The sequence below is a fragment of the Meles meles genome, chromosome 4, assembly GCF_922984935.1.
Source record: "Meles meles chromosome 4, mMelMel3.1 paternal haplotype, whole genome shotgun sequence".
Lineage (NCBI taxonomy): Eukaryota > Metazoa > Chordata > Mammalia > Carnivora > Mustelidae > Meles > Meles meles.
The window spans coordinates 32902375-32921847 of NC_060069.1; the positions used below are offsets into that span (position 1 = coordinate 32902375).

A 19473-nucleotide genomic window follows, 5' to 3' on the forward strand; every position below is an offset into this window, starting at 1 on the left:
CGAGTACTTGGGGAGGTATGGTGTTCTGAGATGGCCCTGGCTGGCATCCCTCCAAACCCAGGGGTTTCTGTTCCCTGGGAAGAGTGGCTCAGGACTCACAGCATTTTGTTTGTGTCTTCCAGCTGACATCGGTTTTAACTTCCTCAGCCACCTGTTGGCTCTCTTCTGGTCCAACCCCACTGAATTTTGCTACCTCAACCCCAACAGCCAGGACAGCAACGGGAACACACTGATGCACATCATCTTCCAGAAGGGTATGCTGAAACGCATGAAGAAGCTGATAGACCTGCTGGTGAAGTTCGACATCAACCTCAACTTGAAGAACAAAGAAGGCAAAGACGCAAGGCACCGGATCAAGAAGAACGATGCTCTGCTCTTGACCTGGAACAAAGCTCTGATGGAGAGCAAACGGAGGAACCGGCAGGACCCTGCTGCCCACCCAGGGAAGCTCCCGAGGCCCACTGCCCCTGGCCACACGTCTCAGCTCAAGTCCCAGGGTTCATCCAAGTCACTGCCGTGCAGCGTCCCTGCCAGGGCCCTGCCTGAAGGAGCCATGGTCCCCGACAGCTGGGAGGCTCTCCCAAATGTGCAGGCGATGAGGGAGGAGCCTGGAGCTGTCAGGCCCTGCTCTCTGAGAGACCGCCTGGTACAGGACATCACAGATTTAATTCAGCAGGTTGAATTGGATACATCCCTCCCCGAGGACGGTCCTCAGGACTCTGAGCCTCTTCAGACGGGTGTTGGAACGGAAGTAAAGAAGGATGAGCTCCAGCGAGCCCTGGGGGCACAAGGTTCTGACTCAAGTGGGAGCAAGCACAGTGTCTTTGAGGCAGGGGGGGCAGGTGTGCAGGCAGGCCTCGGGGCCTCACAGCTCATTCCTGCTGGCCACAGAGGGAGTGAGGGCAGAGATGATCCAGACAGCTGGAACACGCAGGATATCGAGGCCTGCCTCCAGGACTTCGAGAACATGACGTGGGAGATTGAGTGCACCTCGGAAATGCTGAAAAAGCTGTCCAGTAAGGTCATGACAAAGGTCATGAAGAAGAAAATCATCCTAGCTATCCAGCAGCTGGGGAACGGTGAGTGGACGCAGGGCCTGCAGAAGCGGCTGAAGCACCTGAAGGGAAGCATCCAGCTCTTCGAGGCCAAGCTGGACAAGGGGGCCCGAATGCTGTGGGAGCTGGCCATTGACTTCTCCCCTCGGTGCAGTGAGAACCCAGAGAAGATCATCGCTGCCGCAGAGCGGAATCTGAACAGCCCGGAGAAGTCAGGTCGGGTCTACACAGAAATCATCCGGATCTGGGACATCGTCCTGGACCACTGCAAGCTGTCTGACTCCATCAGGGCCATCTGTAGTGCCTACAACCGGGGCCTATCCTGTGTCCTGCGGAAGAAGCTGAAGGGCATCCACCAAGGCCAGCTGTCAGCCAACGTGAAGATCCAAAAGCGCATACCTCGCTTCTACGTGGAGGACACAGAAGCCGAGAAGAACCGGGAGCACGCGAACCCGGAGTATTTCCCTCCAGCCAGCGCCGTGGAGACGGAGTACAACATCATGAAGTTCCACAGCTTCAGTAATAGCATGGCCTCCAACATCCTCAACGACACCACAGCGACGGTGGAGTACCCCTTCCGGGTGGGTGAGCTGGAGTATGCCGTGATCGACCTCAACCCCAGGCCGCTGGAGCCCATCATCCTCATTGGGCGGAGTGGCACTGGGAAGACCACTTGCTGCTTGTATAGGCTGTGGAAGAAATTCCACATTTACTGGGAGAAGGCCGAGCAGGCAGGAAGCCCGCTGCTGGCCAAGCAGATATGGCTGAAGAGAAGGTTGGAAGTGGAATCCGGAAAGGAAGGTCCTCGTACAGAAGAAGTGGACAAGGAGGAAGAAGTGGAGGAGGAGGAAGAGGAGGGTTCCGTGGAAGTGGAAACAGTGGACAGCGTAGATGAGGATCAGGATAGTGAAGCCTGTGCAGGGGGACCCAGTGGAGAGCTGGTGGAGCCCGGGCAGGCGGCGGAAGTGTGCGCCGCAGAGCAACCCCACCAGCTGGAGCATTTACATCAGATCTTCGTGACCAAGAACCATGTCCTGTGTCAGGAGGTGCAGAGGAATTTCATCGAGCTTTCCAAGTCTACCAAGGCCACCAGTCACTACAAACCACTGGAACCCAATGTCCACAAACTTCAGGACTTAAGGGATGAGAACTTTCCTCTCTTTGTCACTTCCAAGCAGCTGCTTCTCCTGCTTGATGCTTCTCTGCCCAAACCATTTTTTCTGAGAAATGAAGATGGCAGCTTGAAAAGAGCCATCGTGGGGTGGTCCACACAGGAAGAGTTGACCATCCCCAACTGGCAGGAGGATGAGGAGGAAACCGAGGCTGACGGGGACAATGGCGAGGAGGATAAAGCTCCAGAAACACGTATGTGTGAGAGCGACCCCCGGGTGTATGTGACGTTTGAGGTTTTTGCCAATGAAATATGGCCGAAAATGATCAAAGGGAAAACCTCCTACAACCCTGCGCTGATTTGGAAAGAAATAAAATCTTTTCTGAAGGGGTCTTTTGAGGCCCTCAGCTGCCCCCAGGGGAGGCTCACAGAAGAAGCGTATAAGAAATTAGGGAGGAAGCGGTCCCCCAATTTCAAGGAAGACCGGAGCGAGATCTACAGTCTCTTCTGCCTGTACCAGCAGATCAGGTCTCAGAAAGGTTATTTCGATGAAGAAGATGTTCTGTATAACCTGTCCCGGAGGCTTTCGAAGCTCAAGGTGCTCCCGTGGTCCATCCATGAACTCTATGGCGATGAGATTCAAGACTTCACCCAAGCCGAGCTGACGCTGCTGATGAAATGTATCAATGACCCCAATGCCATGTTCCTCACGGGCGACACGGCCCAGAGCATCATGAAGGGTGTGGCCTTCCGCTTCAGCGACCTGCGCTCTCTGTTCCACTATGCCAGCCGAAACACCATGGACAAGCAGTGTGCCGTCCGGAAGCCCAAGAAGATCCACCAGCTGTACCAGAATTACAGGTCCCATTCGGGTATGTCCGGGCTTCGTGCTTCCCTGGAAGGAAGGTGCTTGGGCACCATCTTGCACTATTTTGTTAGGCTTTTGTAGCTGAAGTAAGGAGAGTATCTCAGAGTTTGTGGAAAATGTCATGACATGTAAACATTACAGGGGCGCATTTAAACTGCTTGGGAACTTTTGGTAAAGCACTTCGGATGCACGGTCTTGTGGCACAGAAAGCAATATGTTGATTAGATTAATTCCCAAGCAGCTTTTCTCCCAAGGAGAAGCCAAAAAAAAAAAAAAAAAAAAAAAAGGGCTAGGGCGTGGCACGAGATAGCACTTATGCAGAGGCCTTTAACTTGAACCTAAGTTGTGCCCCTTCTCTGTGCCAGGAGTGATGCCAGGCAGTCAGTGTAGACCACCCCTACTTCATCTTCGCAATGACCCTGCCAGGTAGGCAGCCTTCACATTTTACAGAGGACACTGAGGCACGCAGTGTTTGAAAAACACAACATCCATGCCAGAATCCTTCCTTTAGGTTTATAAAATGCTCACCCATTCACGTCCTGTGCCCTGTATGTGTCCATGAACAATATAGAGTACCATTTTACGTGCTTAGAAACTTTATTTAATGGGATCATGCCAGACATATCTTTCTGCCACTTTGTATTTTTGCTTCATGTTACATGCTGGGATTTCTGCATACTGATGATGTAGTACTCTAGACCCTGCATTTCTAACTAGCGTTAGCATTCCATTTTATGGCTGTATCAGTTTATTACTCGTTTTCCAGTAATGAATGGTAAGCTCCTGGCAGTTTTTCACTGTGACATATAATGCTCGAGCGAACCTTCCTGAGCAAGTCTCTTTGGATCTATGTTATATCCTCTTACTTTGCTCTTGGGATGGGTGTGAAATGACATCTGGTATAGTTTGAATTTTCATTTTCTTGAGATGTGGCGTCTTTTTGTGTGTTTACCGGCGATTCTGTATTCCGTGAATTTCCTGTTCTCCTTTGCCTACCTTTTTTTTTTTTTTTAAAGATTTTATTTATTTATTTGACAGACAGAGATCACAAGTAGGCAGAGAGGCAGGCAGAGAGAGAGAGAGGGAAGGAAGGAGGCTCCCTGCCGAGTGGAGAGCCCGATGTGGGGCTCGATCCCAGGACCCTGAGATCATGATCTGAGCCGAAGGCAGAGGCTTTAACCCACGGAACCACCCAGGCGCCCCCTTTGCCTACCTTTTTAATGAATTGTTTTTCTTACTGATTTTTTAAGAATTCCCTATGAATTTTTGCCTTCTCATCCTTTGTTGATTATAAAAATTGCAGCTCTTGTCTTTCTTTGTTACAGTAAAATGGCGTATAAATAATGGTGTTCTTGAGTAGGAAGATACTTTAACTTATGAATATTTACTTTTCGATTTGCTCTTTGGTGTCTTAAGAAATTTTTCTGATCTGAAGTTATTAAGATAGCCTCCTTTATAATTTTCTAATGGTTTTCAATTTTTCTTTTTATATGTAGGCAGGTATTTAAATTTGAGTAAATTTAAGTAACTAAATTTTATCTGTTTAAAATGTATGTGGTGTGACATTGTGTTTATTGAACTAATCCTTCTCTGATCTAATTTCACTTTTTTCCATATGGAGAATCAGTTGTGCTGATGCCATTCACTGCTTGGCACATCCTTGCCTCTGATTTGTAAGGTGGCTTTTCTTACGTATCGGGGACTCTGTTTCTGGGCTTACTCTTTCCTTTGATTTGTCTCATTTGTCTGTTCTTGCACTGTTAGCATGATATTACATTTGCCATAGTTATCAGATTCTCTGACTCTTTGTAATTTTGATTGGAATTTCATTGAATTTATTGCTCTTTGGGAAGAATTCACATCTTTATATCTTTGGGATTTCTGAACCATGATGTTGGCGTATTTCTTTATTCAGGCCTTCTCTTAGTGCTTTCAGTACTGTTTTATAATTTTCCCCAGACATTTTACACAGCTGTTAGATTTGTACTGGGGGTCTTATATTTTTTGTAACTATCATGGCTTCCCCCCTTTCTTTCTTTTTTTTCTTTCTTTCTTTTTTTACATTTTCTATCAGTTATTCCTGGTATAGAGGAATGCTATTGGTTTTTATGTGTTGAGTTGGTCAATCTAACAATCATGTTGAACATTCTAACTTTTAGATTATGGCATTTTTCTGCAGATAAGGTCAGTCTTTATCTTTGTTCTATATTTGTCATTCGTTGTTTCCTGTTCTATTTAATTGGCTGGGACCTTAAACAGAAGCTTTAACAGGCATCTGTGTGTTATTTCTGCAGTTAATGGGAATATTTTTACCATTTCACCATTTAAGTCTAATGTTTATTGTAGGTTTTTGATAGATGCTTTTTTCTAGATGCGGCTCAGGTAGGCTTTGGTTTGGTGGAAAGAGAAAATACGTGCTTACCACCCTCTCCCCACACATATTGTAAAATGAGATTAAAACTCTGATTTGTTTAGTTCAGGAGTCAGAAAATGATTAGAAGGCAGGTGGCCCCCCAGAGTGTAGCTCTATCATACAACTCAGCCCAGGTTTCCAGGTCTCTGGAATTCCTCATTGATGGTGCATTAAAAAAAAAAAAAAGTCACAGGATCTCACTGCATCTGAGCAGTTCAACTTCTTGTTCTTCCGTGGTCTTATACCTGGGACTTGGATTGTGTAGCAAGAGCTGGCACAAAGTAATGATTCTCTTAATAGGAAATAGAGCCCTGGCCCTCGTTCATCTGTTCAGGTGTTTATTGAGCTCCCCTGCCTGGCACTGTGTGTGGGCCGGGTAACCGAGGCATGTAACTCACTCTTTCTGTCCTCAGGATGTGGCTGCAGTGGCACCCCCTTTTCTATTGTTGGATCCAGTAGAAGGGTTTGGCATGAGGAGTTGAATGAGCCCCTCATTCCGACTGACCCCTTTGTTCAGTGCCACTGGTCTGGGGCCAGCGTCCTTTCTGATTGACAAGAAAGAGCATGGCAGGAAGAGTTGTTCCTGGGAGGGATTTTGATGTTTTTGCTAAGTAACCCATTAGGACAATGACTACATAAACCCCATCTTGGAGTGAAGACTGTGTGTATATACTTCTGTGTATAGAACCAGACAAAGCCCAAATCATATGTACTAGATTTTAGAGACTTCGTAAAACACCTAAAACATTAAAAACATTAAAAAAAAAATTAGAAGCTACCTTTAAGGCCATTCACGGCTAACGTTTTTTTTCTTTTCTTTTTGATCTTTTTTCTTTATATACATTAAATGCATTTATCACACACATGTATTTATTGATTATGTAGTGAATATACGCCATGTTTAGGGAATATTTTCCCTTTTTTAAAAATTAAGATTCACATAACATAACAATTACTGGCTTAAACATACAGTTTATTGCTTTTAATATGTTCACAAGGCTGTGCAACCATTACCATTACCCAATTCCAGAATTTTCTTCACCCCAAAAAGAAACCCTATACCATTAGCAGTCACTCCTCCTCACTCCCTACTTTCTGTCTCTGTGGATTTGCCTATTCTGGACATTTCATTTAACAGGAATCATACAATATGTGGCCTTTTGTGTCTGGCTAAGTGATTAACATAAAGTTTTCAGGGCTCCTCCACGTTGTAGGAGGTGTCAGAGTTTCGATCCTTTTTATGTGGAACCATCTTTAATTCTTTGGGTAGGCTCATTTAAAGATTAATCATATAGTTTCTCTGGAAGGGCATTTCCATGGATTCCTGTTCATCACTGTAGTCAATGCTTCTGTGCCCTTTTCTGATTCCCCCATTAATGTACACCTCTGGCCTTTGCTAGCTTTTAAAGAGGAGGGAACCTCAGTAGCCACTGATTTTCTTCAGTTCGGCAATTTCCACTTGTGCTCCCAACTGTATACATCTAATAATATTACTACTGGGTAGTAAAATTTCTCCTTATTGTTTGGTTATAGCAGTGGGGACACATAGGCCCATAGGCCCATTTCCTGGGGTTCTACCAAGAACACGGTGTTCTACCTGCCATCAGGCAAAGGGCACACAGCACCAAGTGAACCATGGAGAGAGACCCAGGATGCTCGGTGCTCAGTTCAACTTCAAATCCTATCACTTAGAGGTTTTTATTAACTTCTTAGACGTTGGAGTCTCTGCTTGTAAAGGTGGGATTGTCTGATCTATATCACTGGGCAGTCCTGATGATTAAATGGGATATTTTTATGAAGGTGCCTGTCTCACAGTAGTGTTCAGTCTGTGTGACTGGCCACATTACTCAGAGCTTAGATAAGCAACAGGACCCAGGGATCTCCAGCTCCACCATTTTTCTTAGGCTAGACCTCTTAGCTGGGTATAAACCCAGTGGGAGGGTGATGGAGGCCTTGCTTGCGGCCCCCACCTAACATTCTGCACTGCTGTTACCATGGCAACGTCTATCTGGCTCCAAGCTCCAACGAGAGGGTCCTAATAATTTTTGTTTTCTTACCATCTATGCCAGCCCCTTGTATTAGCATTCTAACAGCTCTAATTATTTAAATTATATTTATGCCTTGATTTTTCTTTATGAAGTAATTTTTTCTAAAATGAGTCTAGGTCGGGAATGAGATCCAACAAAACCTTCTTAGCAACGTATCTCTGCCTTCATGCCCTGTACCTGGAGTAATACCAACCAGAGCCAAAGTGATAATCTAATGGGAAGTAGAAACTGACTTGCAATTATCCATACTATCAGGACCAGTATTGTTCCTCAAGAAAAACAAAACAAAACAAAACACAAAGGCCAAATTAAAAAACAAAAACAAAACCACAAAAGCACCCAGAAAACCCCCCCAGTCATGTTGTCGTCGTGTTGCTCCATATCTGACATGTGTTTTCTGTTTTATCTCAGGAATCCTCAATCTGGCATCGGGGGTAGTGGATTTACTTCAGTTCTATTTCCCGGAATCTTTTGATCGCCTCCCCAGGGATTCTGGCCTCTTTGATGGTCCCAAACCAACAGTTCTGGAGTCTTGCAGTGTGAGCGACTTGGCAATTTTGCTACGAGGGAACAAAAGGAAAACCCAGCCTATTGAATTCGGAGCCCACCAGGTGAGTTTGGGATTGCGTGTTGTGAAATAAAAGGCAGTCTGTGGTTGGACAAAGGCTTAGGAGGGTGAATTTTCTGTGCTGTAGAGCTCAGTAGCTCCTCTGCCAGAACAGGTAAATTTCAGCTCCAGGTGAGGGAGCAATTGTTAATATTTCAACTGGTGGACCAAATCCAGGCCAGCCACTTCTTTTTAAAGATGTTACCTCGGGCGCCTGGGTGACTCAGTGGGTTAAAGCCTCTGCCTTCGGCTTGGATCATGATCCTGGGGTCCTGGATTGAGCCCCACGTCAGGCCCTCTGCTTGGCGGGAAACATGCCTCCCCCCCCTCTCTGCCTGCCTCTCTGCCTACTTGTGATCTCTGTCTGTCAAATAAATAAATAAAATCTTAAAAAAAAGAAAAAAGATGTTATTTGCCTCCCACAAAAGTTGACTGAGCTTTTCCAGATCCCTTGTTGTAGAACTTGATGTTTTCTCTTTCCTACCTTCTTCTTCTTTCTTTTCCCCCAGGTAATCCTTGTAGCTAATGAAATGGCAAAAGAGAAAATTCCAGAAGAGCTGGGGTTAGCCCTTGTGCTAACCGTGTATGAAGCAAAAGGTTTAGAATTTGACGATGTCCTCCTTTACAACTTTTTCACTGACTCTGAGGTATGTTATGCTGGATTCTTTTTCATGCTGTGCATGCGTATATGTATGAGCTACACTTCCGCTCTGGGAAAGAGAACGTGGAGCTGAGTAGAAGTGAGTTTGTCACAGGTACCTCTTTCCGTTCTGGAGCATCATCCATTTGGTGGGGGCTTTGTGTGCTTGGATATGGGTTTTGTCAGTGGCAGTGGGTGGTTTCCCAGTGTGTCATGGGCTGGTTCTCCCGTGCCCTGCCCTGCTCTCTCTTTCTTCTGAATGCCTGGTACCCGAGTGCCAGCTACCAGTGTTCACTAGCTCTGTTATCCTTGACTCCCAAGGATGCTCCAGTTGGAGTGAGCTCTAAGGAGAGCTTTGCAAATGAAGGCAAGGTTAGCAGTGTCCACCCTATGAGGACAGAACTGGGCAAGTTCAGTTCATAGAAAGAGAAAACTCCGGGAAGACAAATGAGGCTTGGTTCCTGGCCACTGGATCAGGTAATGTGGGGGATGAGGACAGCTGCCCCACCTGGGAGATCCCTTCTGGCATGGCTTCACCACTGCTTGCGGCCCATGCAGACCATGGCAGTGAAAGAGTGCCTGGATCGACCCCCAGGACCTCCGTGCCAGCCCACCGCTTTGACTTGGCTCCCGAATCCTTGGGATGGTCTTTCTTCCCGAGCTCAGTACATTATGGATAGAGTCACCAACTCGAGCCACTGGTTCCTTTTTCACCACTGTCTTTTGGTGGGGGCTCAGGCTGGCTGCTGACTGTGCTGGGAGGTCTCCTCTGGGCACTTAGCTGGCTGTGTCCTGGTCCCTGTTGCAGACTTCCCACTGCACATGGTGCATGCTTGAAGGGGCTGTGGTTCATACTTAGGTGAGGAGCACCGTTAGCTTTGACCCCTTAAAACCTGCCCAGAACTGACTATTTTAAATGGAGTCCTGATTTTTTTTTTTTCTAGTCTTTTAAAAAATAGGATTGCCTTGATGATACCTCTGACTAGTATTCCTATGGATACTTCACGGTTTATAAAGTCCTTTTCCAATGTTTTGTTTCCCTTCATCCTCTACTAACCCTCTGAGGTTGTATGTATTTTCATTACCCTCATTCTACAGATAAAGCTGAGGGTCATGGAAATTAAGTAAATTGCCCATAGTCATAGTGTAGATGCCAGAGCCCGGACACCAACTCAGATGCTCTGGTTTCTCAGTTTTGCGATCTTCCTTCTGTACTCCTTTCCTTTTAAAGCCCCGCATGCAAATTGGCTTCCAGAACCTTCCACGATGAGTATATCATTGCCATACCTTAAGTGCATTCCTTTTCTATTGACTTTTGCTAATGAAATCAGATGCACTTTCATTAATCCTGGAACCATTTTTATTCTCTGAGAACTAACTCTTTTTTCTCATAATACATCCATTGGTCATGGTTGGACCGAGGCTGTGCTGAAAGAGGAAGGGGTAAGACTTTGTTGTTCCTGTCCTTTATTAACTGCCAGTTGTATGCTTGTGCCAGTAAGAAGCCCGAGGAACTCTGGACTTACGGATCTGTAACTTGTGGTCGATTCTGTTTGTGAAAGAAAAATCCAGTTATTTGTCTCACCCTGATCATGGAAATGGCAAAGACCCAGATATCTTGACCCTGTGCTCCCAACCAATGGCTCAGTTTGTTGCATAAAATTAAAATAATCATAAGTGGAATCTTTCAGTAACATCCACTTCATCCCATGTGCACAACAAGACTTCCAAAAAGTCTCCTCGTGTGGTGCTTCTCGATTCCTGAGGAATGTCTCCCATCCAAGTACTAACCAGGCCCGACCCTGCTTAGCTTCCGAGATCAGACGAGATCGGGCGCGTTCAGGGTGGTATGGCCGTAGACTTCCTGAGGAATGTCATTATGCATTCCCCCAACACAAAGCACACCCTGCATTTATCATCAACAGAGTCAAGACCAAAAAAACATCTCATTTCTAAATGAGAGGAAGTGCTTTAATCAAAGCAGAGGGAAGACAGGGATCACCTAAGTCTTCAGTCACCTGAGGTCTAGCTCCTCATGTTGGGTTTCCTTTGGGGTGACTGGCTGCAGGCTGCTGCATAACAATTGTATTTGACACAGGGGACAGTGGAGATCTCTTCTCCCCACCCCTGGCCTCTTCTTCCACCCTTGGTTTATGTTTCTGGCAGACACTCTCTGCACATGTGTGTGGGGGTGTTCTTGTTGTCTTGGTGTGTGATTCTTCTCTTCAGAGAATTTGTTGCTCCCTGTTCAACTACGTAGTTGCCAGGGCCATCTTCTGAGATGGGGAAGGGATCAACGAATGGTTACACCAGGTCCTTCTCTTCTAGGATTTGACTTCATTTGGGGGAGCAGCAGTCTTTCTCCCAGTCACCCCCAAACACCCCTCCTGTGGGGACTTAGAAGGGTGCTTGCCATTTACACTCAGCCCCAGTGTAAGGACTCGCAGGGGAGTCCTTTCCTTCATACTCCTATGTGAAATGGATAGGAGGGACTTGGAAAACCACAGCTTTTATGGGTTAATCACGTAGAGAACAGGCCCCACCAAGGTGACCTTCACAGTGATCAGTCCCAGTAGAAGACGCTGGAAGACTTACATGCATTCATTGTCAGTGCTGTAGGCCTGTCTTCTTGCCACAAATACACATACTCACTCCTCAGAGGCTCTGTCTTCAAAGTAAAGTGTGTTTTATTCCTGGAAACAGGTTAGTCCTGGGCCGTATGAGTGGTTTTTCCTTTTCATTCAGCAGTTTTAAAATACGTTGTGTGTGCTTTACTAGCCCTTCCAAGGTTGGCTGGTCTGTGCCAGGAGAGCCTTGCAAACGTCAAAATGCTTGTATCTTTTGCGTGCCTTCCTTGGCCAGAAATTCAGGGTGCGAACTGCTTTACAAAGAGGACAGTCATAAATGTGTCCTGAAAGCTTTTTTTTTTTTTTAAACTCCCAACTACTTCAATGATTACATGATTCACATCTCTTTTCAGAATGTGGTGATTAATTCCATAATTGGTCAGTAGCATAACCATGCTTATTTAATAGACTGTGTTTATATTTATAAAAATAATTTTAATGTAATAATAATTTCATTAATATTAAATAAATTAGTGCTTAAAGCATTTAACCTGAAACTTATTAGTTTAAGTTATGGGGTTACTTAAAGGAGGTCATGAACTGTATTCACTCCATGTTTTCATTATTCTTGAGAAGATACTTGGGTGGCAAGGAGCACCATTTTATATGTGGACAAGTAAAGGCCGAGGGAAGTTAACTAGCTACTCTCACAGGATACAGTTAAGTATGAAATCTGAAATTTCATAGGAATTCTGCCTTCTAAATATTGCATGTTTTCTGTGCATTTTAGTTTTCCCAGGGTCTGCCAACCATGGTCCCGAGCCAAATCCAGCCCACTGCCTACTTTTGTATGGCTCGTGGGCTAACAGTGGTTTTTACATTTTTAAATGGTTAAAAAAAATTGAGGGAAAATAATGTTACATGACACATGAAAATTACAATAAATTTAGTCTTGGTGTTGAAAAATAACATTTTACTGGGACACACATGTCCATTCATCTATGTAATTGAAAATGGCTTCTTTTGCATGATAATAACAGAGTTGAGTAGTTGTGAGAGAGACCACAGGGCCCACAAAACCTGAAATTTTTATCCTCTGATCTTTTTGGCAAAAAAACTTGCCAACTTCTGGTCTACATAGTCACTGTGGTTTTGTGGTTGAGTTTAGATAAAGGGACACATGGCTAAAATACCAACTATTTGTCAAGGTTTATATTAGACACTTGACATTGATTATCTCCTTTTATTTCCGAACAAACTTGGATAGTTCTGTCATCCCCATTTTAGAGAGCAAGAAAAGGAGACGTGGAGGAAATAAATAGACAATTTGTTTGGGATCACATAGCTAAGGAGTGAAAGAACAGAGATAAAAATGTGTTCTGTCTGTTCTCAGTCTCCTATGCACACTGTACTCCACAGCTCCTGAATTTTGTTCCATCCTTGAGTAAATAATTTAGTTAGAAAATTTTGTCATATATGTCTTAAAAGCTGACACTAAGTGGCATCTCTCCACACATTGTGAAAAGGGGTGAAGGACACTGGGTTCCTCCCTCCATACTGCTTGCTGAAATTCTTTAAGCAAGAAAATTCCTGGGTGTTTAGCATTCCTCTTGGAAGTGGGTGTGTGTGCCTGGCTTCTCAGCCATCTTGGCCAAGTGTCTGGGAGAGTTTCCATGGTAGCTTCCCCTTTCCCTCCCTGTGCCACCTGAGGTCCCCTCAGCTGAGGCTATAGGATGGCCCCCTCCTTACAGCTGGGCTGGGGACCCCCAAGCCAGGAAAAGGGGCTTAATTCACCATGAGGCTGTGTGTACAGTTGAAGGGCATATTCTATTGGTTTTTAATTTGTCATTGTTGTTCAGGCTTACAAGGAGTGGAAGATCATTTCTTCATTTACTCCTTCATCATCTGACTCCAGACAGGAAAATCGACCACTGATTGAAGTGCCCTTGGAGAAACCCAGCTCCTCCCAGGGTCGGTCTCTCATGGTGAATCCAGAAATGTACAAGGTGATTTTCTGCCATTTGTCCATGTGCTTATTTGACAGGGTTGTTGGGGGGGGGGGCGGTGGCAGGTGGTCAGAAAACAAGGTTTGGATGAGAAAATGAGGTTAAAAATAGAGCCCGGTACTTGCTTGGCTTTCTTGTGTGTCAGCACCAGGGAGTGGAAGATGGTAGTAGGCATGGCAAGGATCTCAGTCTCTCTTTTCTCAGCAGAAAGTGGGGCTTGATGGCTGGGGCACTGTCTGAAAGTGAAAGAGGGAGGGTTGTACCTACTCTTGACCTCTGGAACTCAACTCTCTTCGGAAATTTTGAAGTTGCTGACAGGGAACTCAGCTGTGAAGTCCAGGATAGTAGTTCGTGGAGACTTGTATACCAGGCTTGACTGTTGTTGGGGAGGAAAAAATTTTTCTCTATCTTTTAAGATTCCTCTAGCTGGTCTGAAAATTAAATTGATATGAAACAGATTCACAGAAGGAAATAAAATTTAGGGGCACCTGGATGGCTCATTTGGTGAAACATCTGCCTTTGGCTCAGGTCATGTCTTGGGATTGAGGCCTGCATCTTGTTCCCTGCTCAGTGGGGAGTCTGCTTCTCTCTCCCTCTGCTGTGTGCACTGCTTCTGCTCTCTCACTCATGGTGTCTCTCTCTCAAATAAATACATAAAATCTTAAAAAAAAAAAGTGAAAAAAGGAAAATAAAGTTTAATTATGTATGTACAGGGAATCAACATAAACATGAGATTCCAAAAACAGGCAAAATGGGTATTTATGTCATCCTGAACCAAGGAGAAGGGGCTAGGGATCTAGGGCTTCAAAGGGAAAGAAAGCAATTCACCAGAATATGAAAAAGATGAATGTTTGGTAAGCAAATGTTTGCTGGGCCATCCAGAAACAATGGGACCCAGAGAGGAGTTCATACAAACAGATATTACTATGGTGCTCCCTGTTTAGCACCCCTACTTCATGCATACTACGGTTATCTAGGGTGATTGCTCCCTTCCTGGAGCAGGTTCTCTGTCTAAATTCTCTTAGGCAGTTAGGGGGAAGGTCAAAGGTTCTTCATGAACCTTTTGTTTCTTAAAAGTTGAGGGAAATTGGAAGAGGAGATGAACCATGAGAGACTGTAGACTCTGAAAAACAATCTGAGGGTTTTGAAGGGGCGGGGGGGTGGGAGGTTTGGGGAGCCAGAGGGTGGGTATTATGGAGGGCACGTATTGCATGGAGCACTGGGTGTGGTGCATAAACAATGAATTCTGTTACGCTGAAAATAAATAAATTAAAAAAAAAAATCAGCCTAAGATAATCCACATGCCAAAGAGATGGCAGTCCACATTTTGGGGTGACAGATTTTTCTCCGCCACACTGTGAAGGGACCCAGCTTCCTTTTCCCTTCACATCGCAGCTGCCTCACTGAGAAGAAGGCCAAAGCTGAGCAGTTCTTTAGAGTTCTTGACTGGTGGAGGTTGATGGAACCTTGAGAGAGTGAAAACTGAACCAGTAAAATGAAAAACTTTGGGGAGAAACTACTGCCCTGGTTTTAAGTCTTTTACAAAGTGCAAAACAAACAGAATAGCAGTTATCAGATTATTTCAGTAAATACCCAGAAGGCTCTACAGAAATAAAAGTTAAATCACTGCCTCACTATGCAAACCTCTAGGTAGCCACAAATCCACTGTTGTTTTGAAATGTGCATTATTTAATCAAGTAGAGCCTCCCCGTGTTCAAGTCATAACACCCTGATATCTGCAGCCCTCAAACATGGCATAGGTCATGAGTAATTTTGTACTAATGATAGTGGTCATAGAAGTATATGGCTGGCTTAATTTGTAAAAATAAGTTACAGTAATTGTGTAAGATGTAGCCATTGGGATAAATTGAGTAAAAGGCACATAGGACCATTCTATATTACCTTCCTATGAACCTATAATTATTTCAAAATATAAAATTACAGCAGATAAGGGAAGTCCTGTGCTAACGTTGTACTCCCTTGCTGGAACTTCACTTATCTTTGCTGTGGCCACAGTGAGCCTCCTGTCCCGCTCATGCTTCTGCTATACCTAAATTTGGTTTTTGTATTTCACCAAAATGAGTAAGCCCATTGAAGTGTTTCACGTTGAAGCTGTAGACAAATGCTCTCCGTCTTTGTCCTCAATTTAGCTCCTCAATGGAGAGCTGAAGCAGCTGTACACTGCTATTACACGGGCCCGGGTTAACCTCTGGATCTTTGATGAAAACCCAGAGAAGCGGGCTCCCGCTTTCAAATATTTCATGAGAAGAAATTTTGTCCAAGTTGTAAAGACAGATGAAAATAAAGGTAAGATCTCATTAAGATATTCTGGATTTTGGATACAAAGCATGTTACTCTCATTTAAATAATAACCCCCACTCCCCGACAAAAAACAAAACAAAATAAAACAAGACATATTACTCTCAACTTCTTATGGTGAGGTATAAAGGATATACGTTTTGGGAAGTGCTTTCTTTCCTTTCCATATTCTTTGGAGATATGAGAGTTTGTATTTACTGCTAAGGTGTGTGGGAAAGTGTGGTTGTAATGGGATGGGGGAGGTTAACTCCTTCAGGGAAGATCTTTTATTGGCCTTTTAAAAATGAGGGTCATGGCGGGGGCCTGACTGGCTTAGTCAATAGTGCATCTTGACTCTTGATCTTAGGGTCATAAGCTCAAGCCCCATGTTGTGTGTGGAGCCTCCTTAAAAAAAATAAAAGTGAGGGTCCTGGGCGAGGTTGAGAGGAAATAGGCTTTGTTGGGGGAACACAAATTGCTACAGTCTTTGGACAGTTGACTGGCAATATCTGTCAAAGAAAAATGTACTGGGTTAAAAGTGACCCAGTAATTCCTGTTTCCAGGAACCTATCCTAGAGATGTTCTTGTGTAAAATCTCAAAGATACATGCACATTGAGTGCTCCTCGCAGCCCCACTTGTAATTATAAGCAATTAAAACGACCTAAGTGTCCATTAGTGAGGAACTGTTCACGGTGGCTGCTCTGGTCCTGGGTCTGGTGAGTGCGGGTTGTTGAGGATATAGGGACACTTTTACTTTTCCCCTTTTGCCCTTCTGTGCTATTTGCAACGTTTAAGAAGCCAAACCAATATTGTGTGTTGTTTTGATCACTTCCAGAGACTGGCTAATTAAAAAATGGAGTGAAGATCTCCTGATAGGATAACTCGCAGAGAAGCCATCAGCCCTTCATAACGGAGAAAATTGTTGTCTTTGTGAGTTAGCTGTTAAGTTGGCTCCTCCAGGCTGCAGTTAATTTCTCTGTGGATGGGGGAAAGTGCAGGGCTCAGCCACTGTGCAGAGGTCTGCTGTTTTCTTGAGCATTTTCTGGCCAGTTTTATGGAAACTATTTCTGGTTGCAGCCAATGGCTCAGCCTGGGTCCCACCCAGGGTTAGCTGTTCTGTTCCTCGGCCCTGGCTGTTAGGTGTAATGGGGAAATTTGAAGTCTTGGAATGAAGAAACCCTAGCTTCTCATTGGAATTTTCCACCTGTGCAGCCATGTGACCTTGTCCAGGCCTACTTCCTCACCTGGGCCTTCACTTCTTCAAAGAAAAGCTTTAGGGTGGGGGGAGCATGGTACTGGTTTGCTGTGGTCATTCTTAATCTTCCCTGTGGTGCCTACTCCTTTCATCCCCAAAGTAGATTCTGGCACCTGTTATAAGAGATCATCAAGATAGACAATTTTCTTGCATTTAAAAAGATTCCGAATGAAACAAGGTCACAATTTATTTTCTGTCTTGGTAGTGTTAAGAACACCAGAAAAAGGGACAGTCTTAAGTGTGTTGTAAGTTGCACATGGTAAAGTCTGTGAGAAATCTGTTACCGCTGTGCAGGGGGAGCTGGGGATGAGCATTGCAACTGTGTAATTTGGGTGTCTTTATCATCGTGCTGGTAGCATTCAGCCGCCCTGTGCGGAGATACTGGGGAGCTCCCTGTGAGGACAAAATGTCACCAGAGCACGGATAGCACGCACAGAGTCAGGACAAGATGCTGCAAAGCCATCTTTGCACACGTTGCTGCAGGGCACGGCAGAGGGCTGACAAGGAGGGGTTTGCGCCCTCTAAGGGAAGCTGGCGTGTCTGCCTGGTTGCCTACCTTGATATCCATGGACCGGGGTATCCTGGAGACCTTTGGCCCAGATTTGACTGAATTTCATGCCGATAGTCAGATTTCCATGTCCTTCTTGCAGCCGAGACTGAGAAACTTCAGAGAGGGCTGACCACGGCTGTTGGTGCTCAGGGGAGCTGCAGGAGGGGTGACTGATCTAGTCGCCAACAGGCTAGTGTGACAACAGAAGGGCCTGACAGCTGGTGGTTGTGACTGTCTGTGTCCACCAATGGGGACGTGTCACGTTGCTTACCCTGAGGGCAAAGTCTGCACATTTGAAAATACTGCAGAACCCTGTCACTTTGTTCTTTGCTAAAACCCCTGTGTGGGAGTTTGTTAAGAGCCACATGGCTTTGGATTTTCTAGGAGGAATTAGAATATTCTGTCTTCTAATCTGTCACCATAGGAGAGGAAGGTAGACAGAAGTTCAAAAACTGAGCAATATCCTTTCTTATCCTTGACTCCTCCTTCCAAAGCCCACAACGACCTAGCTTGGTAAGCTAAAATCCATCTTAAAATGAATCCTGGCCAGACAGCACAGGTGTATTTGTTGGCCTGGGCTGCCGTAATAAAGCGTATTGTCTTATAGTCCTGGAGGCAAGACGGCCACGATCAAGGTGTCAGCAGACTTGGTTTCTTCTGAGGCCCCTCTCCTGGGCTTGTAGATGGCTTTTCTTCCGTGGGAGCCCCTGGTGTCTCTTTCCGAGTGTGTTAATCTCCTCATCTCCTAAGGACGTAGATTGGACTAGGATTCCCTTGAATGGCTTTGTTGTAACTTCATCACAATTTTAAAGCCCTGCCTCCAAACATTCTGAAGCAGTGAGGTTTAGGGCTTCAATGTACGTATTTTTTTGTGGTGGGGGAAGGGGGCAAACTTCAGCCCATAACGACAAGTTAAAGGGAATAAACACCCAGAGAAGCAAACCCACTCTTCTTTCTTTGTTTCAGACTTGGATGACAGCATGTTTGTGAAGACCTCTACCCCCGAGGAGTGGATCGCGCAAGGAGAGTACTACGCTAAGCACCAGTGCTGGAAGGTAAGGGGAGGGGGTGTCTGTGTGACTGGTGAGCTCGTCTGGCTTTGCAGGCTGGTTGTCCACCATCATGCTTGTCACCAGGAGAGGGCGAGGGCTGTGGTGCTCGTGCTGCTTCTTCAGAAACATCAGGCCACCCTGCAATGAGGAGAGCTCCCTGTCCAGCTCCTTCTGCAGGGCAAGCATGATAGCCCTTCACTGTGGCGGAGCGCCAGCTGGACTGCCACAATAATGGATCGTCACGGCCTCTGGCCCGCTGACAGAGCCTTCTGCTTATTTCCTTTTCCTCCTCTGCTCTGTGTTTAAACATTTTTGCTGCCATCCCACTGCATTTTAAAATAGTCACAGATTGGTCATTCGTTTTTCAAATTGATCCGACATGGACTTGACTCCCAAGCTGAGTCTGGTGAGCAGGGATTAAGCTTTCGTTCTAGACTGAGTTGAGCAGTCTCAGCCACAGGCCACCCTAGTGAGCTTGCACAGCCTTCTTCTGGCCACCATTCCCTCTGCTGGTCCTCTGGAAATAGTGAAACCAGCGCAAAGAGCCCCATCCCTCTCCCAACCGTCCGCATCCCTGCACATCCCACAGTTCCATGGCATGTGTGGTGACGAAGTCTCCACCTGCTAGGCACAGACGCTTCCAGCTCAACAAACTCGTCATGGGTCCTGTCTCCTTCCAGTTCTTCCTTGTGTCACCTGCGGCTCGTCTGATAACCTAATGACTGATGCAGTGCCAAGCTGCCCGTTCCCCTGGACAGCATCCCAGGCAGGGCTGAAGGGAGGACCCTTTTCTTCTCGTAGGTCTCTTTCTTGATCATGAAGTCCCCTGTGGACTTCTCCTTACATTTCACTGCTTGGTACTAGGTCACGTGCCATGCCTGTTGCAAGGCAGTCTGGGAGAGCAGTCCCATCCTGCAGTTTCAGCTCTTCATGGGAGGGAGGTCCTGCCATCATGCAAGGGAGGGATAGGGGAGTGCTGCAGGTGGTTAATCAACAGCCGAG

General features: G+C 45.5%; 1 protein-coding gene across 3 annotated transcripts in view; it reads left to right on the forward strand.

Moving 5' to 3' along the window:
* The window catches only part of TRANK1 (tetratricopeptide repeat and ankyrin repeat containing 1), a 100479-nt gene that overhangs the window by 63519 nt on the left and 17487 nt on the right, over positions 1–19473 (forward strand). For all 3 annotated transcript variants that reach the window (XM_046003231.1, XM_046003230.1, XM_046003232.1), the window contains exons 13-18: positions 123–3038; positions 7907–8106; positions 8612–8749; positions 13169–13315; positions 15466–15622; positions 18386–18474. In XM_046003231.1, coding sequence (XP_045859187.1) covers positions 123–3038; positions 7907–8106; positions 8612–8749; positions 13169–13315; positions 15466–15622; positions 18386–18474 — 3647 coding nt within the window. The remainder of the gene's footprint in view (positions 1–122; positions 3039–7906; positions 8107–8611; positions 8750–13168; positions 13316–15465; positions 15623–18385; positions 18475–19473) is intronic.